General features: G+C 42.2%; 1 protein-coding gene across 1 annotated transcript in view; it reads left to right on the top strand.

The window, feature by feature from the left end:
- DDX27 (DEAD-box helicase 27) overlaps window positions 1-24,999 on the top strand; it is a 409,290-nt gene that overhangs the window by 380,843 nt on the left and 3,448 nt on the right. Inside the window, exon 20 of the mRNA XM_044090130.1 lies at window positions 8,242-8,316. Coding sequence (XP_043946065.1) covers window positions 8,242-8,316 — 75 coding nt within the window. The remainder of the gene's footprint in view (window positions 1-8,241; window positions 8,317-24,999) is intronic.

Below are 24,999 nucleotides of genomic sequence, written 5' to 3'. Positions count from 1 at the left end.
TCAGCTCCTGCACAATCAACTACAGACTCTGAACCTGGCAGCATGGCTAATCATGTAGTCATACAAACACCACCTCTCCGTAAAGCTGTGATGGATGTCATTTTGGAAGCCAGAAGGCGTAGTACTAGAAAATGTTATGCTGACAAATGGAAGAGATTCTGTGCTTGGAATCAGGCACAAGGAACTGATACAGCAGAACCAAATATTCCTCAGATATTACGATACTTAACCAAGATGCTTGACAAAGGCCTATCTTTCTCATCAATCAAAATCCATGCCTCTGTTATTTCGGCTCATTACAATACAGAGCCACCAATATTTTCTCATCCTTTACTAAAGCAGTATCTTAGAGGATCCAAAATTTTAAGGCCTCCTAGAAGATCACCATTACCTGCATGGGACCTCAATTATGTGTTGGAAAAGCTCACCCTGCCTCCATTTGAACCAGCTGCTATCGCTGATCTAAAGTTCTTATGGAAAACAGCTCTGCTACTAGCAATTACTTCAGCAAGAAGAGTTTCAGAGCTACAGGCCCTCATGGCTGTAGAGCCTTTTGTCATAGTTTACCCAGACAGGGTGTCTCTGAGGACAAATCCTACTTTTATGCCTAAGGTGGTTTCCAGTGTGGCTCTTAACCAAACAATTCATCTGCAACTTTTTATCCAAATCCGCAGAACAAGGGGGAGAGAATTCTGCATTCCTTGGACGTACACAGACAGCTAAGATTCTACTTGAGCAGGACAAAAGCTCTAAGAAAAACTGAGCAATTACTAGTGTCTTATGCTGCAGGATCAGAAGGAAAGGCTATTTCAAAGCAGACAATTTCAAAGTGGATAAGCCACTGCATCAGTTTTTGCTACTTACACCATGGTAAACATGTGCCCAAGGGCATTAGGTCTCATTCCACCAGAGCTGCAGCTACTTCAGCAGCCTTTCTCAGAGGAGTACTAACCAAAGACATTCTAGAGGCTGCTACTTGGAGTTCTGTTCACACCTTCACCAAGCATTACCATTTGCCTCTCTATGTCCAGGGCAGGCTTTACCACTGCAGTGCTGCAGGGCCTTATAGCTGCACCTAATGCTGTTTAGCTCCAGCCTCCCAACCATAGCTTTGGGATTCTACCCAAATGTAATGACTGCAACAGTGAAACACGAAGAACATAATACAGTTGTGTACACTTACCATAAATGTAGATGTTCAAGTGTATTCACTGTTGCAGTCCAGGTTACACTCCCACCATCCCCCTGTCATTCTGGAGTTTATCTTTCATTCTCTATCTTCTACAACCTATGTGGTGTATTTGCTTGTAGATGAACGTAAAGTTTATATTGATGCATGTGTATGTATAATTTTGCTACCTTTTTGGGGGCACCTGACATCGGGGGCAAAAAAAAAACCTATAGAAAATGGTGTTGGCTGCATGTTTTATACCCCTGATGACCTGACTTCATGGAAGAGAAGACAGCAACCGACGCAGGACCCAAGACTTTGGAATTCAGGCCGACTGAGGGCAACCTGCCAGCAGATTACCCAAATGGAATGACTGCAACAGTGAACACACTCTAACATCTACATTTATGGTAAGTGTACACAACTGTACTTTCTCATGCCTCCATGGATAAAATCTGATAAAGAAAAATTGGTTACAGTTTGGTGGAGAGTGGTTGGCTTGGGGAAAAAGGAAAGAAACTGACTAGGAGATAATGTTCTCTGAAAGCATTCAGGGGTTTTCATCACCTAGGAGAGCTATAAAGATAAGACAAAAACAGCACTTAGTGGAAGCAGAGGCTGCACCATGTGTCTTAGCATGGATAACATTTCTTTTAGGTTAACTCAAGTCTATTAGTGTGGCTGTCAGTTTGGGACATTTGTTCCTATTAGGAGGGTAGAACTTCAATATTTGAAGATGTACATAGTTTTGTGTGTTTGTGTTAAATTAATAGGTTTTAGAGTTTTTTTGAGGGCTTTCAATAAAACAAAATCTTGTAAGATGTGATGTAGGCTCAAATGGATATGACAAAAATTAACCGTATAAAAGTTCAACCTGCTAAACAGTGTATGCATGTAAAAAAAAACTAGAACTAGACATTTAATAAAAAAGATGTTATAAATAAAAGGTGGGAATAATAACAAATACAATGATGTCTTCTGTAATGTCTAAATGTCAATTGTCTCACAAATAAATACAAAAAAGAAAAAATAGTGAACTATATTAAAAAGTGTAGAGTGCAAATAGCTAAGTTACAGGAGACATTCTTGGAAAGAACTGAACATGTGAATTGGATAAAGATAGGTTTTCATGATGGCTATTCAGCGGAATATCTGGGACAAAGGAAAAGAGATGTACTTATATTAATTGCAAGAGGAGCATCAGCAGTGAAAGAAGACGATAAAAAAGATAATGGCAGATTTGTAGGGCTATGGGTTTACTGGCATGTATTTATATTCCACCTAAAACTGCTGTAATGGAGCTTAAGAAAATTTTGGGAGAAATAATCCGTTTTCAGCAAGGAGCATTACTTGTAGGTGGGGACTGGAATTTGATTTGCAACAGTGAAGATGTGTTGAGGGGCCCAGAAGGGAATGTATAACAAAGGAGGGTAAATTTTTTGTAGAAATTTATGAAAATATTTGGCATGGAAGATGTGAATTCAGTAATAGGTGTTCAAAGTGAATTTACGTATTATTTCCGAAGATATAAAAACTGGGCTGGGCTAGACAGAATTTACATTTCACAGGAGCATATGCATTTAATTTTTAGGTCTTGATACACACACACTATTTCACATCATGCACCAATAATTACTAAAATAAAAACAGAGGGTAATGAAATAAAAACGTGACACTAGCAATTTCCCACCCAACTGTTGAAAAGAGAGGAATTTAAGGAATGGGTAGTAGACATTTTTCGGGAGCTATACAAAAGGATAGAAATTACTGCTGAAAATATAGCTAGGGAGTCGGATAAAATTATGGTGGAGTTTAAAAATAGGGTGCAAATAAAAGAAAGGGAGCTGTGGTTAAGAATAAGAATTAGAGGGACTGACAAAGTATTACAAAATAGGGGAAATCTCACAGAACAAGAAGAGGATCAACTGCAGAATGCTGAGCAGAAAATAAGGGATTACCTCAATAATATGCACAAGTTTAGAAAGATTGCTGTTAAGCAACTGTTATTTGATAATAACCCTAGAGCACAAAAACATTTATCACAACAACTCTGACAGCAGAAAGTAGAAAGGGCTGTCGCCAAGCTTAGGGAGCCTATAACAAGGAAGGTAACAGGAGATTATGTAGAAGTATTAGAAATATTTTGGAAATTCTATGAAAGTATGCATAAAGCAGAGAAATGTGGAAATCACGAAAAGATACAAATGGAAATGTTTATGGAGGAATTAAATATGCCAAGGTTAGAGGTAGATGAGGCACAATTACTAACAGGATAGGAGAAGATGAGATAAAAATTGTGACACATAACCAATCTGCAGGAAAGTCCCCTGGAATAGATGATATTTCTGTGGAAGTTTGGAAGCTAGGCGTAAAAAAAAACTGATAAAGATCTAGAAGGTTTTGTTAGCATTTTAAGAGAAGTACCAACATTCTGGAAGAAAGCAGTGGTAGCTATAATTCCTAAAGAGGGTAAAGAGCCATCAAATCCAGTTTCATACAGTCCCATTTCAATACTAAACCGTGATTATAAAGTGTTCATGTCTATAATGGCTAAAAGAATGGCAAAAGTAATGCTGAAATTGATAGATATGGAACAATGTGGTTTTGTGGAGGGGAGACAAACATTTGACAACATTAACAGAACGTTGATGATCCAGAGGGAAGCAGAATGTAAAAAAAATGCCATTGTTTTTGGTGGGTCTTGATGCAGAGAAAAAAAATTTGACAGAGTAAGCTGAGACTTTGAGCAGGGTAATGGAAGCATTTGCATTTCCTGAAAAAAATTATAAGGTTGAGTAGAAGGATGTACAAGGGATCAGAGATGAAAATAGTGGGTGGAGTCCTCTCTGAAAATTTCTGCTTGAGCAGAGGAACCAGGCAGAGGTGTTCTTTTTCACCTTTGTTATTTGTATTATATTTATGGCAAAGAAAATAAGAGACTCAGAAAATCAAGAATATAATTGGTGTGGTAGTCTATAATTGGTGTGGTAGTCAAGAAAAGCTGGCTGTATTTGCAGATTACATTATTTTATATCTGACAAAACCAGAAAAAGACATTGCAGTGTTGTGGAATATTTTGAGACTGTTTCAGATATTTTCAGGATACAAAATTAATTAAAAAAAAAAACAAAGGTAGCAGTGGTAAATTGTGTACTCACATATAAATTGGTTCAGCAATGTCCATATTTATGAGGATATGATAAAATATAAGGAGTATGGATTAACAATGATTCTGGTGTGGCAGCTAAGGATATGTGGGAAGAGTCTAAAGCAAAGGATAATACAAAAACTGAGAAAATGGAAACTTTGTTGTATGGATACTAAGATGCAAGCTAAAGGGGTCAAGCATATTGTTATCAACCATAGGGGATGTTGTAGAAAGCAATTAATAAAGAAGTTAAGGAATTTATCTGGGAGAGGAAGACATCAAGAGTCAAGTGGGATAAACTGATTCTTGCAGTAGAACAGGGTGGATTAGGATTACGTGATTTGAAGGGGTATTTCAGAGCTACCCAGTTAGGTTTTCTGTACATAGCACAACCAGAAAATTATAATTTAAAATGGAAAGGGATGATGTTGAAACGGGGGAAGCTCAATAAACAAGGAGAGACTGGGATTTTGGATACAGGCCTTTAAGGAGAATAATAATGACAATTATACAAAATATTATATCTATAAAGTAGCAGAAAACATCCTAAGAACTAAGCCAACACAGGAATGGAGAAAGCGGATTTTGCCAGTAGGGATGACTGCAATTAGGGATAGAGGGGGCTGGAATTTGTTGGAGAAAACTGGCAAAGGAACCAAGGTATTGGGAGTAAATAACTAGAGAGGGAAAGCTGATAGAATGGGAAGAGGCCAAGAATTTATTTAGACTGCAGGTTAGAGATTGCCTTCCCTGTCAAGGATTGATACCAGAGTATCGGCAAAGAGAAAGAAATGGGGAGGGAACAGCTTTTTAGGACAATCTGGAACAGAAGCTTCAATTAAAAAGGAGTAATTAGTAGAACATATAAAATATTGCTTGATGAATAAGAGTCAGTTAGGGGAGGTTAGAAAGGATTGGGAAGGGAGATTGGGTAAGCAATTCACAAAGAAACAATGGGAGGATATATGGATTTTTGCTTGGAAATATTTACATAGATGTTTTTGTACCCCAAGTAGACTCCAGAGAATTGTTCTTCAAGTAGACCGCAGATGTTGGAGGTGTGATGGGGAGAAAGAGGTAATTGGGAACATATTTTCTGGGAGTGCGGTTTGTTGGTAGACCCTAAGGGTAAATTTGTGTGACAAGGGAGATGATTTTTCCTGGGTTACAATACAGAATAAGAATTGCCTACACGTGGTAAGGCCTTGCTGAGACTAATTATGGTGGCTGCCAAAAAAGCAATTACTAGAAAATGGAAATCAAAATCTAAACAAACTACACTAGAAGTAGTGAATATAGTAACAGAGATAAAACAACTGGAACTGAGATTTATAGAAAAAGGTAGGAGCAAACTGCATAGGAAGAAGTGGGTATTGTGGAAAAAGTACATACAGGGGGAGGAATGAAGTTTAAAAGAAAGCAGGACTTAAATAAGCTACTTAATGTTTGACTGAAGATGATTGGTAGATTGTACGTTATGTATAATGTTTGCAACTAGGAGTGTGTCAATGTGGTTTGTTCTCATTTATATAAATGTATGATTGCCATTGTCATAAGTGATGGTTTAATAAAGATGTTTCTTGTTTTTTTTTTTTTTAAGGGAGAAAAAAAAATCTCCATTGCTAAGCCACGTCAGTAACATAGAGCAATAAAGCCCTGTCTATTGCCCAGCTGACCTCTGTTGGACTAGTGGCTTGGGAAACTGACTTAGCAGCAGGGAAGGAATGGGCGTAGCTATCTTAAGTGAGAGGGTGCTTGTTGATATGCTTCATAAGAGGAGGTGTGGTCCAAAGAAAGGGAGTGGGTAGAGAATAAACAGCCTCTCCACCCCACAAGATGGAAGCACAAATGAGTCGAACCCTCAGGACACTCTAGGATCCACAACCAGCCCCAGCAAAACCAAAGTAAGTCTGGGGGAGTGGGAGAATAGCTGATAGACATAGCTTGGACATGGAACACTGGGGCCAGGCTGGTTATGATGAGGTCCGAGGGGCCAAAAAAAATAAAAAAAGGATCTCCATTGCTGTCACACATCATCATTCATTAGTGCATGGTAGCAGTTTGCCTTGAGTACTGTACTTATTTTCAAGTGTCATGCATTCATTTCTTTGGTGTCCATAAAACAGATGCTCATAGTATGGGCATTGTAATAAAATAGCATTTTTGTCAGAAATCTCCTCACACTCAAATAGACAGATGAGCTTTAACTGCAAGAAGATGAGATAAAGAGATGCAAGCAACTGGAATGCACGTAGGTGTATTACAACATTATTACTTAGATCATGATTCCAGGAGTAGGCTGGAGTGGACATGTAATCCAGCAACCACAGACTGTGAGGAAGGGCTACATAGTCAGTACCAAAAAAGAAGAAAGTAGCCATGCAGTGACACCTGTTGATGACAGTACCAGTGGAGATGGTTAATGCTCTGTTCACAGATCAGGAAGACGGTCTTTCTCCGTTTTTTTTCTGTTTTTTCCCCATTGCATACCATCCAGATCAGCTGCTCATCTACTTTCTACAGTTGCTCCCATGGCTCCATTTGTTCCTTACTGGGGCTGTTCCGTTGGTTGAAAAAGGGGAAATGGCTTTGAGAAGAGCCGCTAGCAACAATCACATATGCTGTTTGTGGGGTTTTTTTTTTTTTTTTTTTTTGCCCTAGCTGGGCACACCTATTGACATCACACATATCACCCTACAAAGTGTCTGTTGCAGCTTTGTCTTCTATGATGAATTCTAACTGCAGTCTTCATGTGATTACAGCACAGTCCAATCACTAGAGACACGTCAGATTGTTGGCAGAAATTCTTCCATCCCTCCAAGAATGAACAAGCTAGAAAAAAAACTTCTGCTTCCCACTCTCCCCACCTGGCTTTTCCAGCAGCTGGGTAATAATCAAATTGTGGTCATAGTCTAGACTCTATTTTTTTCTGTACTTACAGCATCAGGGGTCTTAATTTTTTTCCATTCAGTAGAATATGGAAGAATAAATGACAAAAATGATTTTTTTTTCCAGTTATGGAAAGTATGTTTGCTTATTTGCTTTTTTTTTTTCCTTTTGTATTTTGCTAGACACCTGCTAGCTTTCCATTTAGTGGCCTTTGCTACAATTATTCAAAGTCCTGAAGACCCAGTATGATTCCATTACCTCTTTCCAGTCAGTTTTCAAGTGAAGTTCAGTTTATAACTCATTGATTGTTCATTTGACCTGTTATATGGTGTTGCAAGTAGCTTTGACCACTCATCTGTAATGCAGAATGGAAGTGCCTTTTTGTGTGGGGCGGGGGGGGGGGGGGGACTGAGACTCATGTTTGTCTTCATGATAGCTTAATTTATTTGAGTTTTACAACTTGAATCAGAACTGTTTTCTGTGAGGATGTATTTTTCAACTTCATTGGCCTTTCATAACTTTATGAATGACAAAACTTTGGCTCATTAAGTATTTCTTGCATAAGGTACTACCATCTTTATAAACCTTAGTCCACCTCAATATCAAATTTCATGATGGAGAGGCTACCATGCACATTTTTCAGCAGGGTGCTTCTGTGGCATTCACTTCAGAGAAGATATCATCTTGTGCAGGTGGTAGCTATTGCTCTGGGAGACCAACCAGATGGTTTCCGACTACAGCAAATTCCTGTTAGTAATGAATGCTACTACGGCAGTGACTCCAGTATATGAGTGTTATATACCATTGTACTTTCCTGTTCCTTGCTTTTGACATTGTTCTGGTGCAACCCCATTACAGTTTTCTTCCAATTTGGAGTAGTTAGGTGACTTGCTCTATTATTCTTTCAGTGTTTCCCTGTGTAATTGACCCCTGTTATTATTACCATTTATTGAGTTTCATAAATTTTCCAGTTGCTGGCTTATTGATGAGGTTTAAACATTTAAATATTTTTTTTTCCTTTTTGTGCTTACAGCCCATCATTTGAGGACAGGAAGCGGTTAGGAATGAAGACCCATAAAAAAGGAGGTCGCTTCAAGTCTAAATCAAGGTACTGTCTCAGATTTTTTTTTTTGTTTGGGGATTTTCTGTGTCACTCCTCTGCAAGAGGTAGCTTTGTCATAGTCTAAAATCTTAATGCCAGATGCAATTAAACCTGACTCGTAAACTCATATAATATACAGATGTGGGCTGAGGAAGGGGCAGAGTATGTGTAAATCATTTTACATATTTGTTTTGATTGATTCCCATTTTTCAGTTTTATAATTGGCCTGTAAACATTTGAAATGACATTTAGTTTTTTAAACTTTAGATTAGAAAACTGTTGCCTAGCCGAAAACTGTCTAATGAAAAAATGTTGTTTATGCAGCTTTATTCCATGAAAACATTGTTAGAACTTAAGTTATCGCCTTTTATTGTTCCTGGCGTCATGACATTTTGGGGGGCTGGATTTCTTATTTAAGTGATTTGCCAGTTAATAATATAAAAGGGCAAGGGTACAGTGAGCAAAATTACACTGCATGGAGGGTGTAATCTAGGATCATCTGCAGTGGAGATGCTAACTACTGATGTGAAGTTGTTCAGTCTCGCCGTTTATTCTTACACGTGAGTTCGGAACCAAGCCATCGTCTCCGAGTCGGCCGCTTTACTAGCTAAAGATCTCAGAATAGCTCGAGGCCAGGCCCCTATCCCATGATGCTGTCTGTCCTACCCCAGATCTAGTTTGTCGCTGCAACTGATCGCAAGGTCTTCGGAGAGTTCGGGCCAGTAGAACTTTATTACTTTTATCTTTTGATTTGTTTAAAGTGATTTTCTCTTTAAAAATTGATAGTAAGATAGTGTACTTTCCTTTGCAGGACTTTTAGGTGGTTAGCCTTTGATTTAGTTTATATACAATTCACATTATATACGGAGTGGTTGCTCTTAGGACTCTGGCTGTTTTTTCTTTGTAAAATACAAAGTGTCACCATTAATATTTACTATTATAACCTAGTTGTACAGGGATCTGTCAACTTGGGACTGTTTTTGCTACCCTATTCCTTTTATATCTAAGATAGTGTGTTAAGTAGTTAGTGTGCGTGTTCTATCCTTTTTATATCTGTAAATAGTGTGGTAAATATTGAATGTGTTTTATCCCAAGTTGTGCAGGGATTTTATATCTTAGTACGGTTTGTTGCTGATTACTGTTGATTGTAAATCGAAGTTGATCAGGGCTCTGATAACTTCAGTTCTGTTTTGTATAACATGGCGGATCAAAAAGAAAAGCAAAGATCTGGCTTCAAGAAGTGTAATTTTGGGCAGAAGATGTCCATTACAGATGGACACGTTAAGTGTGTTTATTGTTTGGGGCCTGTACACTTCCAAGAAGATTGCTCTATCTGCCACTCCTCAGCAGTAGGGTTTTATTAGAATGGCAAAGGAAGTTGGTAGATAGAGGCTTGTTGAAGCCAGACTTTCAAGATTCCCTGGATAAAGCTGACCAGACCCTCCAAGTCCTTGAAGGTGTCCTCGGAGCCCAGGTCATCGGTTCCAAGCCTTTCTGTGAGGGTGCGGTCACCAGCTCTGCAGTCTTTGGACCCATGCACAGAACAGATGTCTTGGAGCCAGTCCCCGGCCTTGGACCCGGTCTCCAAAACTCTGAAGTCTCCAATCCTTCGATCTGTGGCATCTTCGGTTCCTTCGACCCGTTCGTCGAGGACCCTTTCCAATGTTGATGTGGACCAGGTGGTGTAGAGGCTTCTAGAGAACCCAGCATTGGCTAGATTATTATCGGCTTTGTCCCAACTGGGTTCGAAGCCTGAGACTGCCCCACTGGCTGTGACTACTCCCCCTCCAAATCTAGCAGGGCCTTCGAAGCCGGAGGAGGAGGATCTGATGATTGTGGAGCCTTCAGAGCCGAGGCCTGTCCCCGTGTCTGCGGCTCCATCAACCCTGACTGCTTCGGTTCCATTGGAAGAGTCTTGGAGCCGACACTTTCGTGTTGGCTCCGGGGGGGGGGGGGGAGAGTCAAACCAATGCGTCTGTTCCGACCCTTCCTCTCAGGGCTTCAGCGCAGATGAGCTCAGCTCTGTCCTCTGGTTCGGAGCCCAATGTCTCGGCGCCGAGGAGTTTGCCGTCTTCCTCGAAACCGGCTGGTTCCTCAGGTCGAAGCAGTGGTGCCTTCGATGCTGTGAGGAGGGTTATATAGTCTAAGACACACACATCGTCAGGTCCCTCCTCTTCCTCCTCTAAAGTGCCGCATTCTGCCTTTACATCGCAGGTCCCTGTCAACCATCGAGACCCAGAGCCTCGGGTACCCCCATTGGGTGACCCTTGCTGTACTGAGACTTCACCAGAAGCCCCCACTGATGAGGTTCCCAGAAAGAGATTATGCAAGGGGAGGCGTTTAGATTCCCCTCAGGAATTGTTGACATCAGACACCGACTTAGAGGAATTGGAAGGGACCCCACGATCCCCCTCTGAGGATAGCTCCTTTGCGGATATCCTGGAAGTCCTAAAGCAGAGGGGTGACTGGCAGCCTGTTAGCCCTACTGAGGACAAGTTGGTGCTCCTGAAGGCATTTGGGTCTCAACCTTCCACCTCCTGGGTTACTCCACCCTTCGAACTGATGGATTTGGTTACTCAAAGAGCATGGGAGTCTCCTGATTCTGTGGAACCGGTCCCTCGGAGGCCTAATAAATTTTTAACCTCCCCCCAAGACAAGATGTTTCACACTAAGGGAGTCCCCATTGATCCATGGTGGTGGCGGCAGCCACCATGAAAGATATGTCAGAAACCTCTTCCACTGTCCATCTCCCTAATAGAGACTGTAGGACGATGGACAGATACGGGAAACGCATCTTTAGTTCTGCAACATTTGCCATGAGATTGCTTAACTGTTTCACTCTTCTTCATCGAGATCTTCTCAAAGAGCTGAGAGATACTTTACAGGGCAACACAGATGGAGCTGTCTCAGATAAGGTGACAGCACAGCTTAATACCTTTAATTCTATTGTGAACTTGTCCATGCGGCTCATTTACTATGCAGCCGATGGATCGAGTCGAACAGCGGGGTAAGCGATAGCTCTTCGGAGACGGTCCTGGATGTGCTTATGCTCCTTTGCAGAAGCCTTCAAGTCTTCCTTTGTCAACACCCCATTTGATGGCTCTTCCCTGTTTGGGCCCAAAGTCAAGGAGCCTCTCACTGGGTGTGAGCAGGAGGGAAAGGCTCTATTTGCTGTAGGAGTCCATTTTTCCACCCATACCAGACCATACCCCAAAGGGCAGAAAGGTGGGAAAATGTGGTTCCGAAAGTCCCAAGGAGCTTTCCAAAAACACAAGTAGTGATGCCCCCTCTAGGGGCAGAGGAGGGGGCAATAACAGAAGACGCCGCCCTGGTGGCAGAGGGGGTCCACAGAACCAGGGCGACAGGGATCAGTTCCTTGGGAAGCCCTACCAGCGCTCCTGAGAGGAGGCCCGACTGTCCTGCTCTGGAGGCAGTCGGGGGTCGCTTGGCTTTGTATCCGGATGTCTGGCTAGGAATTACAACAGATTATTGGGTACAAAACATAGTTACCAGAGGATATATCATTCCATTCCTACAAAGTCCGCCTGTCAGCACAAAAATCCCAGACATTCCACCCAGTCTCAGGGATCAAGCAGCCATAGAAATCCAGAGGCTGCAGGAAAAGTCATCCAGCCAGTCCCAGCAGACCAGATAGGATCCAGAACTTACTCCAGATTCTTTTTAGTTCCAAACAAGACAGGGGACTGGAGGCCCATCTTGGATCTCAGCAGGCTCAACACATTTGTAAAGAAGGAGACGTTCCGGATGGTCACACTTCAGTCTATTCTTCTATTCCTCAGAGTGGGAGATTGGATGTGCTCCTTAGATCTCAAGGATGCGTACTATCACATCAAAATGGCCAGGCCATCCAGAGATCATCTGCGATGTTCTTAGTGTTTCGCTGTTGCAGTCATTACATTTGGGTTATCTGCTTGCAGGTAGCCCTCAGTCGGCCTGATTTTCAGAGTCTTGGGTCCTGCTCTGGTTGCTGTCTCCTCTTCGATGACGTCAGGTAATCAGGGTTATAAAGCATGCAGCTGACGCCATTACATCAGTCTTTCTTGCCGTGCGGTGCCCGAACCAGAAGCAGTTTTCAAGTGCCGGTCGGCCCACTCCTGAAATTTTCGTTTTCGAGTTTTAGAACCAAAGTCTTCAAAAAAGCTAAGTACCCCATTGGGGATCTTTTTCTTGCTCTAAATCGATGTCAGTAAAAGTTAACAATTGTATTACTTGTGGAAAGCAAATACCTCATAAAGATTTTCATTTGTACTGCATTCCTTGCTTAGGCCCAGACCACGATGTCCCTCACTGTCGGTTTTGTGCCTTATTCAGTCCTCAAACTATTCGTTGTCAGTTAATTTTCATATCAAACTATTTCGGTACAGTGTTCAATTATCCAGAAATGGCTTCAGTAAGCCATCTGACTACCGACATTCCGAAAAAACGTAACGATAAAGACAGACAGACCGCATAGGTCCAAAGCTGCAGATGACGCTTCCATTAAGCTAGTCTCCAGTTCGCCGGTACTCAGTGAGGCACTTTCGCAGCCCCTGATACCCGCTACTTCAGATTCGCAGGCCTCTACTGAGACCCATTCGGCGTCCGGTATGTCGCGAGATGCTTCTTAGACTATGAAGCCTGCGGATGTCTCTACCTTGGATGGGGTCCGGAGCCGCTGTGCAAGTACCGGCTTCTGAGGGTGTATTCAGGCCTACTGGCTTGCATATCAAACCGACACCATCTTCTTCTTCAAGGCCGAAAACTCAATCCACACCTAGAAAACCGACACCCAGACTGCATAGTCAGGCCCATATGCCTAAAAAACAAATGATAAGAATGGCTGAAGACCTTATTACTTTAATAAGGGGAAGCCAGCCTTCTCCCTCTAAGAGACCTAGAACTGATTTTCCTTCTGATTCTTCTGATCAGGATTCTGAAATTTCTGTTTCTTCTGATGACCAGGATTTGCCCTTATCTACCTATGAGGATTCTGATGCAGAGGACTCCATTCCCTCTGCTTCCCATCCATAAGATTTCTCTTTTGGTGAAACTTTGCATACTCTTGGGGAGCATTTCTGCTGGGAAAGCCAAGATTACTCTGACTCCAAAAAGAGGCTTAGGGAATTCCTACTCCTACCTCAACACAGGCCTTTAGCTATCCCTCCTGTACTGGACATTGTAGATGATGCGTTCTTGGAATCTAGCCTGGCCCCAGGCACTTTACCTCCGGCTCCCAGGAAACCTGACAGGTATTACAGAGTACCTGACTCTCACAAGTTCCTCTTTAACAATCTACCTGCGGATCCAGGGACCATTTCACAGGGACCCAAAGGCATTAAGGCTACTACTGCCAAAAAACCCTACCTCCTCTGATAGAGGTTCCAGGGCCCTGGACAGATCGGGTAAGAAGGTATACACTTCTGCTACTTTGGCCATTAGGGACTTAAACTGCCAGTTTCATATGTTAAAGTATCAGCAACATATTATTGGATTACTTAAACAGAAAATGATGTTGATTCCTGACTGTGCTGAAAATAAAGAATTACAGGATTTAATGCATTCTTCTGAACAAGTTGGTAAACATACTTTGCAATGTGGGTTTGACGGGCTGCTGTCACTGAGCCTGTACTTAGAAGGCATGCTTGCAAACTTTGCCAGATCGTGTTAAAGCTAAATTACTGGATGCTCCCTTAAACCAAGACTGCCTGTTTGGCAACAAAGCAGAAGTAGTACTTAAAGATGGAGGAAAAAGCTAAATCTATGCAAACTGTTAAAGATTTCTTGCAAGTACAGCCTCCCAGATTTAGGAGGCATTGGCCCTCTAAGACTTGCCCTTTTCCTGTCTCTTCCAGGCCTTCTCAGTCCAAACCCAGGACTAGCAGATCGCCCAGGCTTCAGTCTCAAGGTACTCACAGGCCTAAGCAGTTGGGGGCTCCCACTTTCAAAGCTGGAAGTAGTAAGACGCCCCCTTATGGTAAACTGTCACAATGACTTAACCTTAGACCTTCCAAGCCCTGCTCAACTGACTGCTCCTTTAGGGGGAAAGATCTCCCTGCATGCAAAAAACTGGGAACTCATTACCCAAGACAAATGGGTTTTAAGTATAGTTTCCCAAGGATACAGATTCCACTTCCACACCTTACCAACCCCAAACGGTTGGCCAGACCTACCCCCAAATCACTGGGCAGAGGCTCAACAGCAGGTTCTGTCTCTTGTAAGTATCAGGGCTATTCAACCTGTCCCAGAAGAGGAATGGGGACAAGGTTTTTACTCAAGACTTTTCCTGGTACCCAGAAAAGACAACTCCTGGCTTCCTATCCTGGACCTGTCTATCCTAAACACCTTTTTGGCAATCCCAAAATTCAAAATGCTAACTCTTCATCAGCTGCTTCCCATGCTAGGCAAAAATGCCTGGTTGGCAACACTGGATTTAAAGGAAGCTTACCTGCACATCCCAATAAGGGAATCTTGCAGAAAATACCTACGCTTCAGAGCAGGCCACATGCACTGCGCCCAGGGTATTCACAAAGTGCCTAGCTCCAATCATTGCATTCTGCAGGCAAAGAAATATTCAAATATACCCATACCTGGATGATTGTCTAATTAAGGCAGAAAGCTAGGACATACTATTAAGTCATCTCGCATTTGTAAAGAAACTGCTAACCTCACTGAGGTACACCATAAACGAAAAGAAATCGCACCTAGTACCCTGCCAACAAATTGTATTCCTGGGTGCAAGCTTGAATAAAACTTCCCAGATGGCCTACCTCACGCCAGAGAAACAAGTTTATTTAACAGCCTACTTCAAACTACTGGCCACAAAGACCCAGCTAACTGCAAGGAAAATACTGCAAGCCCTGGGGTTCATGGCCTCTTGCATTCTACTAATTCCATATGCAAGACTGCATATGAGGAAACTACAATGGTATCTAAAAAGCCTATGGTGCCAACATTCTCAGGACCTGGAGTCAATGATTCCTATCATTCCTTGTATAAAGACAGAGTTCCTTTGGTGGGCAGAGGCCTGCCACCACAACAAGGGACTGCCATTCACTCTACCCCCTGCCTCCCAAACCCTAACAGACGCATCAGACTATGCTTGGGGGGCTCATTTGGCAGGGCAGTGCATTCAGGGAAAATGGAACCCGAGTCAAATGCACCTGCATATCAGTCAGAAAGAAATGTTAGCTGTACAGAATTCTCTGGCAGCCTTCAAGGACCACATTCTTCCAGGACAATTATTGGTAAAGACTGACAACACCACTGTTATGTGGTACATAAACAAGCAAGGGGGGAACCCACTCATACCCTCTCTGCAGACTAGCCATGTCTCTGTGGAACACAGCCTTGAACTATCAGGTGCACCTACAAGCTCAATTCCTGCCAGGCAAGCTAAATACACTGGCAGATGACCTAAGCAGAAATCTCATGGACCCACACGAGTGGAAACTGGAACCAAAGATATTCAACATTTTGAGAAACAAATGGGGGAGCCCAGAGATAGACCTGTTTGCCTCCCCTCAGAACTACCAATTGGACAAATTCTGCACAAGGTCTCCCCACAGACAAGCTTGGAAAGTGGATGCCCTGTCCTCCACCTGGGAAAGCCTCCCAGTTTATGCCTTTCCCCCTCTGCCTCTCCTCTCGAAAGTTCTACTAAAGATAAAACAGGACAAACCAAGGACAATTCTCATTGCACCAGACTGGCCATGCCAACACTGGTACGCCCTTTTGCGCAGTGTGTCACTGCTGGAATCATGGCACCTGGCTCAACCCCTTTCCCACTGTCCCATCAGGAGAGCCAGATTCTGCACCCCCAGCTTCCAACCCTTAACCTGGCAGCCTGGCTAATTACCTGAGTTCTCCCATACCATCCCTCAGCAAGCAAGTGCTGGATGTCATCCTGGAGGCAAGGAGGCCTAGTACTAGAAAATCCTATGCTGAAAAGTGGAAAAGATTCTGTTCTGTAGCCAGACTCGAGGGATGGGCACAACAGTGCCCAGTTTACTGCATATCTTTCAATACTTAACAGAGACGCTTCACAAGGGCCTTTTCTTATCTTCTATTAAAATGCATGCCTCAGTCATTTCAGCACATTATAATACTGAGCCACCCCTCTTCTCTCATCCACTGCTGAAACAATTCCTCAGAGGGGCCAAAAATTTAAGACCACCCAGGAGAGCTCCTACTCCAGCCTTGGACCTTAACTTTGTATTGGAAAAGCTCACTCTACCTCCTTTTGTGCCAGCTGCAACTGCAGAGTTGAAATTCCTTTCTTTGAAAACAGCCTTCCTTCTGGCCATCACTTCAGCAAGAAGGGTGTCTGAATTACAGGCCCTTATGGCAGTGGAGACCTTCATCATCTTTCATGCGGACAGGGAGTCCCTCAGGGCCAATCCTTCCTTTATGCCCAAGGTGGTATCCAGTTTGGCACTTAATCAGTCCATTCATTTGCCAACCTTCTTTTCTAATCCACAGAACAAAGGAGAACGAATACTGCACTCCTTGGACGTGCACAGACAACTTAGATTTTATTTGGACAGGACTAAGCCTCTCAGGAAATCTGAACAGCTGCTAGTTGCCTTTGCTGCAGGGGCAAAGGGGAAGGACATTTCAAAGCCAACCATTTCTAAGTGGATAGGCCATTGCATTCATTTCTGCTATAAGCACCATGGAAAACCTACCCCACATGGGGATAAAACCCCATTCTACCAAGGCTGCATCTACTTCTACAGCCTTTCTCAGAGGTGTTCCTACCAGGGGCATCCTAGAAGCTACTACCTGGAGTTCTGTACATTACTTTCACCAAGCATTACCACTTGCCAATTTTTTCTAAATCCAGAGCTGGTTTTGCCACTGCAGTCTTGCAGGGCCTAATAGCTGGTCCTAATGCTCTCTAATTGCTTCCTCCCTTCCTTAGCTTTGGGAATCTACCCAAATGTAATGACTGCAAAAGTGAAACATGAAGAACATAGTACAGTTGTGTACACTTACCATAAATGTAGATGTTTGAGTGTATTCACTGTTGCAGTCCTGGTACGTCTCTTCTTATTTAATATATTTAAGCTTTCTGGTGTGTTTGCTTTTTGTTGGAGGTGTAACCTTGTACATAATTGCTTCCCATTAGGGGGGCACCTGGCATCTGGGACAAGAAAACTGGTACTGCAGATTTAAAATTCCTTTCTTGGAAAACAGCTTTCCTCTTAGCAATCAAGTCAGCAAGAAGGGTATCTGAATTACAAGCCCTTATGGCAGTGGAGCCTTTCATAATCTTTCATGTGGACAGGGTGTCCCTCAGGACCAATCCCTCTTTCATGCCCAAGGTGGTATCCAGTGTGGCCCTTAATCAGTCCATTCATCTGCCAACCTTCTTTCCTAATCCACAGAACAAAGGGGAACGGATACTACACTCCTCAAATGTGCACAGACAACTTAGATTCTACTTGGACAGGACTAAACCTCAAAGGAAATCTGAACAACTGCTGGTGGCATTTGCTGCAGGGGCAGAGGGGAAGGCTATTTTCAAGCAAACTATTTTTAAATGGTTAGGCCATTGCAGTCATTACTGCTGTAAGCACCATGGAAAACCTATTCCACAGGGGATCAGACCCCACTCTACCAGGGCTGCATCTACCTCTACTGCCTTTCTCAGAGGCATCCCTACCAGGGACATCCTAGAAGCTGCTACCTGGAGTTCTGTACATACTTTCGCCAAGCATTACCATCTGCCAATTTTCTCTAAATCCATAGCTGGCTTTGCCACTGCAGTCTTGCAGGGCCTTATTGCTGGTCCTAGTGCTATCTAAATTCCTTCTCCCATCCTTAGCTTTGGGGAATCTACCCAAATGTGATGACTGCAACAGTGAAACATGAAGAACATAGTACAGTTGTTATACACTTACCATAAATGTAGATGTTCAAGTGTATTCACTGTTGCAGTCCTGGTTACCCTCCCTCCAGCCCCCCTTACTTCTTTTGGCTATACCTCTACTCTCCTTTACTATGCTTAAAAGCTTTTTGGTGTATTTGCTTTTTTGTTGGCGGTATAACCTTATATATTTATAGATTTAATTGCTTCCCATTGGGGGGCACCTGACATCTGGGGCAAGAAAAACTGATGTAATGGCATCGGCTGCATGTTTTATACCTCTGACTACCTGACATCACGGAAGAAGAGACAGCAGGACCCAAGCCTTTGTTAATCAGGCCGACTGAAGGCTACTGCAAGCAGATAACACAAATGTGATGACTGCAACAGTGAATACACTTGAACATCTACATTTATGGCAAGTGTACACAACTGTACTATCTTCTGACACATTTGTCAGGGACCCTCCACCGCTCTCTTTGTTCCCTCAGACTGACAGCTTGGCTGCTCCAATTCCCTTCCTAGTCAGGTCACATAATTTTTCTTCGGAGGTACAACACATTCTTGTATCTTCCCATAAAGCTTCTACCAGAAAGTTGTATGCTAGTAAATGGAAGCAATTTGCCCTTTCGGCTTCTCGAAACAATGTTGATCCCTATGTGGCCCCTATTGCCAGTATTCTGGAATTTCTCTCTCAACTTTTTCAAGAAGGTGCTGCAGCTGCCACAATTAGAGTCCATTTAGCTGCCATCTTGAATTTTCATCTTGGAGCTGAGGGTTCTAACTTAATGTCGAACAGATTATTCCGGGCCTTCCTTAAGGGCACCATTCATCTCAGGGCTCCTGTTAGACAGCCCTTTACTCCCTGGAATCTAAATGTACTGTCCTGGATTATTCTTCCTCCCTTTGAACCTGCATCATCCTGTCAATTGAAGCTTCTCTCCTGGAAGACTGTTTTCTTGATGGCCGTTACCTCAGCATGCAGGGTATCTGAGCTTCAAGCTCTTTCTGTCAAACCACCGTATTTGTTGTTTCATCCGGACAGGGTTTCACTGAGGACTAATCCTTCATTCTTGCCAAAAGTGTGTTCTGTGACCAGTCTGAACCAAACTGTTAAGCTTCCAACCTTTTTCCATAATCATTCTAATCAGTTGGAATACATGTTGCATAAACGTGATGTCCACAGACTATTGAGATACTATTTGGACAGGACAAAGGAATTTAGAAGATCTGACCAACTTTTTGTATCTTATGCTGATGCTATGAAAGGATTACCAGTTTCTAAAGTTACCCTTTCCAAGTGGTTAACTGACTGCATTAAATTTATCTACTCTTCAGCCAACCAAACATTAGAATATGGTGTCAAGGCCCATTCAACTAGAGCCGTCTCCACGTCTTCGGCTTATACAGCTCATTTACCTTTGGACACTTATATGTGCACCTGCCACTTGGTCTAAGCCTCATACCTTTATCACTCATTACAAAGTGGACAGGGCTTCCTTTGGTTCCACTGTCCTTAGGAATATACTCCCATGAGTCACCCAGGATTAGGGTGCTTGGGACACTACCCATGTGTAAGAATAAATGGCGAGATTAAATAACTTCACATAGAAGTTATGTAGTTACCACAAACATTCCATGCGAGTTGTTCATCTTGCCTTTATTTGTAACATTCCCACCCACCATCCCCCCCTCCAGGGTCTTGAAGAACGGGTAGACTTGGGGTCTGGTAGTCATTTTCTGTGATTCTTACTCCGGCTGGTGCACTTCTGAGTTATTTTTTATTGTTGCTGAGTTCAGCAAACTAGATCTGGGGTAGGACAGAGAGCATCATGGGATATGGGGCCTGGCCTCGAGCTATTCTGAGATCTTTAGCTAGTAAAGCGGCCAACTCGGAGCCGATGGCTCAGCTCCGAACCCACTTGTAAGAATAAAGGCGAGATGAACAACTCGCATGGAACGTTACTGTAAGTACATGACTTCTTTTTTTCACTTGTCATACCTGTTTTTCTTCACATTCGTATTGTATTAATCAAATGAGCCTCCTATTACTGAGGGATGTGGTGTGAAATGTTATGATGAGAGACAGAAAAATATACTGCCAGTGTTACTGTCTGTGTATAATGTACCTTAACGGAGACATTGATAGTAGTTTACTAGTCACTTGTTTGATTTGGTAATGTGTAAGCACCTCCCCTTGAACCATATTGCACTGTTTCTTTCAAGTATTTAATTTAGTAAACAGCACTACTAGTAGTTGTTAATTCAGCTGAAGAGTGTATTAGAGCTGTAGGCACTTATGTGGATAACACTGAGATGCTGAAGGCTCCTTGATCGAAGACTGTAACTTCTTGAAGCAAAAGGCTTGACACTGCCCGGGAGAAAGGGACACAGTCTGCCAGGCCAGTTGGACAAGGAAGACAGAACACCAAGCTATTGCCGTGAATGCCACAAGATGAATCTACATCTGGCATTTTTGGAAACGGGCAAACATGGCACAGCAGCAGCAGTATGAGATGTATATACAGACATGGAAGTGCTCATCATGTAAACTATATGAACGCAGAAAGGGAAGTTGTGCATGGGGTGCTTTGCTGCAGACAGTTTATCATACCAGTCACAAACCTATAATACTGTGTGCAGTAGCATGGAGGAAGCCCACATCACAGCTGCATTCACAGTTAGGTGCTAGTTGTGTGTTGTGACACTCCTTCACAGGTGCCGCTGTTCTACCTGCCCGATATTTTGGTGCTGTTCGGTGTCCTGTCTTTGAATGTATCTACTTGATACATGGCCCCATTCCTTTGTGCCTGTCTTGTGGAACATTGACACAAGTTGTTGACTGTTGTTGTGGGGCAGTGACTGTCTTCTAGCTGCGCCACCCTACCCTGTTTGTTTCTTCATTTTGTGCAGTAGGTCATTTGTCAACTGTTGGTGCCATGTTATATGATTCTGAGAATGTCTGCACTGAGTTTTGAATTGACATATACAGCCTTTTGACCTTTCTTTGCTAGGAGAAGACAAGAATGTTAGTGGCAGCTGCACTGCTGTCTTTGCCTTTGGAAATATGTTTTTAGCTTGTCTAGTTGCCTAATAGTAAAGGTGTGCTGCTTGCACAACCATAAAACCTCTCAGTGTTTGGATAAGAGCTTATTAGGGTAAGTAAGATGTAGCCTGCCACATTGCTGAACAGGTGCCAGCCTGGAGGTGTTTTATTTTTGTCTGCTCCTTCTTAATCTCAGTACAACAAATATTCTTGGCTGTGGGCTTACAAAATCTACTCAATTGCCCGAGTTGTGTTTATCTGCTGCCAGATAGTGGTCATGTGGTGAAGTGCAGGGATTCCTAAAACCGGTTTATTTTGGAGTTTTAAATGGAATTATTCAGTTATCTAACTGGGTAGAAACATTATTCATGGGAGAAGGATTTGGCTTAATCTATAAGGTATTTACCTCATAGATTTGAGGTTTAGTGTCTGATTCTGACCTGTGGTTATTGGTTAGGCTTGTGATACCCTGCAGACTAATCACCTCTTATTTACCTATGAACATATGTGATCCTTCCATTTAAAAACTTCTAGGGTGACAAAAATTAAATCCTCTAGTCCATCAGCCTTTTCATCAAGTACTTAATGCACTTGAGGTGAAGCTGTGACTTTAACCCAGATAGCCTGGCATTAACTAGCTCCATGGGTATTAGAGGAGGCAGAGAGGTTGGAAATGAGTGATCAATGTTGGCTCCACCACCTAATGTGAAAAGGAAGTGGTCTGACCCACTGCAGGACCAGCACCTACTTTTGGGAGGTGCATGGCATGAATTTTGAAATGGCAACATGCACTTGGCTTTGCAAGCAGCATCCATGTGATGGTCTTCATGATATGTATATTGTCTCACAGGGAAAGGCTTAGCAGGCCTTTGTGTCTGTAAGCATGCACTTTAGTTGCAAGGGGAGAAGCTGTGGCTGGAAACAGAGAAAAACAAAAAAAACTTCATGACTGCTTGGATGCCAGTCACGCTGTAATTGGTTCTCACCCCACTGATGGGGAATAAGTGGGAAGAATGGTTGAGGCTGTGGCTATACATTCAGTAGGTATGCAAGGAAAAAAAAACTCTTGTGTGTGATGTGTGAAACCAGTTCCGTCTTTCACACTTCTGTATTGAGTCTTACCCTTTACATTCACTCTTTGTTCAGGTACAAGTACGACAGACCTGTTTTCATACAGTAACTTCAGGTATTTTTTTTCTTTCCACTCATTCCACTGTTTGCTTTGCTGCAATTGTAGTTTGAGAATATTATCTAATTCTACAAACTTCATCATTTTATTTTTCACACTTTCATTTTCCACTGATTCTTTATCCATTATCTGATTTTTATTCCACATTTGATCTTTTTGCAGCTGTAATTATGGATGGTTTACCACATAATGTTTCCTTTTTCTCCCCGGTCTTTTCTTCAGAAGTAAAAATTAAAAACTGGTAGCATGATACTGAGTGTGCTAATGAGGGCCTGCAAACATAAAAGTGCTGTAATTATAAGTAGCTTTATTTTACACATGCTTTCTGTAGTTTGAGTTGATGTTTGTTATACATTTTTTAATGAAAGTGTCAGGGATTTTGGGTGGAAAGCAGCAGGGAAATTTCCTTTGGATATTTTAATCTGTGAACTACAGATGCAGTATTTGTGAACATATCATCCAACAGATCCAATGAAAGTAAAAATACAAATGTAACACACTCTTGAAACTGTCAGAAATGTTTCCTTTATTCTTCTTACATAAAAGTAGCAGTTTGGAGTGTTTGGCTTTCCATAGCTGGATGCTATAGATGAGTAGCTGGAAAAGAGTTGTGCTACATTGTTTATTGCCCTTTATTTCAAGAGTGCATGCAATAATTTTCTCTTTACTGAAGTTTAAACGGTTACTCCAGATCCCCCAGAATTGTATATATAGTAATCCTGGGTCCAGATTAAAAGGCTTATGAAGAAACTGTTGCAGCAAAGTTTAAGGTTTATAGTAGTAAATTGAGCTTAATAACTAAACTGTCTTTCCAGCTTGATAATTAGATCATCTTCTAGTCATTTTCTCTACTACCAGCACTCTGTTTTCCCAGTTTAGTGACCCTACATCACAGGTACGAAATACAAGCCAGATTTTGTTTTCTCTTGACTGAAGTGCATGCCTTCTACTTGTGTTTCATTTTGCTTTATACCAAAACTGATATCACTAGTTTCTGCATTCCTGTCATCCACATCCAAATACACAAATAGCTGTACCATTAACTTATTCCATGATATGTGTACAAGTGTTCATCTGGGTATCCTGAAGACCAAGCCTGTGATGCCATGGGTGTCAAAAATGCTCTTTCCCCTATAAGAATAGCATTTTTTGACAGAGGTCACTCTGTTTGATATTATATATGTCACAACAAGCAGCAACCACAGTATTTGGCAGCGAGAAGCTTTATTCCACCTGAGAAAAACATTTTATTAATTTTTGGCTTTTCCAATGCATGGCTGTTGATGTAGTAAGTGTCAACAGCTTCGGTATTAGCAAAGTCCTGGTTGTGGGATGGCTTATCAGCTGAAATTGTATCACAATAAGTTCACCTTTGTAGCAGCAGCACAAAAAAAAATAAAACATAAAATATACAAAGTTACCACTTTATCAGGGAAAGTACCTGACCACGTCATTTGTATGCTGTATACTTCAGTATGTTGCTGCAGGAAACTTCATGGATGCAGTAGGCGATGTCGGGCACTACTGCTCTGTGAAACATTTCACTTCTGTTTTCTGTATGTCTTTAGCAGCTTAAGGAAGGCCAGTGAGCTGCAAGATAAGTAAGCAGGCAGGTATGTGTACTTAGGTCATACCTTCCTCTATATGACTTAAGCCTGCTTGATTCTTCTGTGGCTTTGCACAGCTCTGCATGTTGGTGGGTGCCTTCAACCTTTATTTTCTTTATTTGGGGTATTGTGCCAAGTTACTTTATGTTCTGCAAACACAGCTATAGATTGGATCAGACGGTTACTCCTTCTGTTGATGTTCTTCGCCTAAGATATTTGGTGATTTACCCTTGCTGGTTTATATGGTTTGGTTATAGCAATACCATCAACAACCCTGGTTAAATTAGCAGCCCAATAAACTGAAGGGCCATCTGGGTGGTAGATCGTGATGACATGCTTTCCTGTTATAGATTAATCTGGAAGACTTGATATAGATTCATTTTCTGGGGCTAGGTCATCACACACAAAAAAGAAAATGTGAAGGAACTTGCACAGAATGTTGACACTCATGCAGTAGTTTTTGTTTGTATTTTTCATCCACAAGGTATACCCAACTTTAAATGTGGTGGTAGTAGGGCAACTTTAGACATCCCAGCATCAGTATCCTTGACATCCATTTCTTGTTTGGGGAGGATTTAAGAGTACATCTTGACACTTTTGTGATCCCCTTTCCTTGGCAGACTTTCACCAGATTGTGGCATATTGCCTGTAAGGGCATAGTTAAAAAGTACCACTTGGTTAGGTTCTCTTGTGATAAGTGGTGTGAGACTCGTATCCCAAGCTCACCCGTGTTCTCTATTATCTTTTCATTGTTTTCTGAGTGTTGATGATTCCTTGGCCATACTGGAAAAAATTGAAATGTGCGCGCGCATGTGTGTATTATATTTTTTCTACTTTTTGTCAGTTTCATTTTCTTGTCATTCCAAAGCCAATGCAGCAGGGGAATTAGATACTCCAAATTATCTGTAGGAGTGAGTAGTACATAGTAACAACTGCAGCAGGGCTAGCCACCTGTGTGGTGTGAAAATTGGCTCTAGAT

This window comes from Protopterus annectens, chromosome 12.part0 (assembly GCF_019279795.1).
Source record: "Protopterus annectens isolate FY-2018-M chromosome 12.part0, PAN1.0, whole genome shotgun sequence".
In the NCBI taxonomy this organism is placed as follows: domain Eukaryota; kingdom Metazoa; phylum Chordata; order Ceratodontiformes; family Protopteridae; genus Protopterus; species Protopterus annectens.
This window is presented reverse-complemented; position numbering and strand designations above follow the sequence as displayed.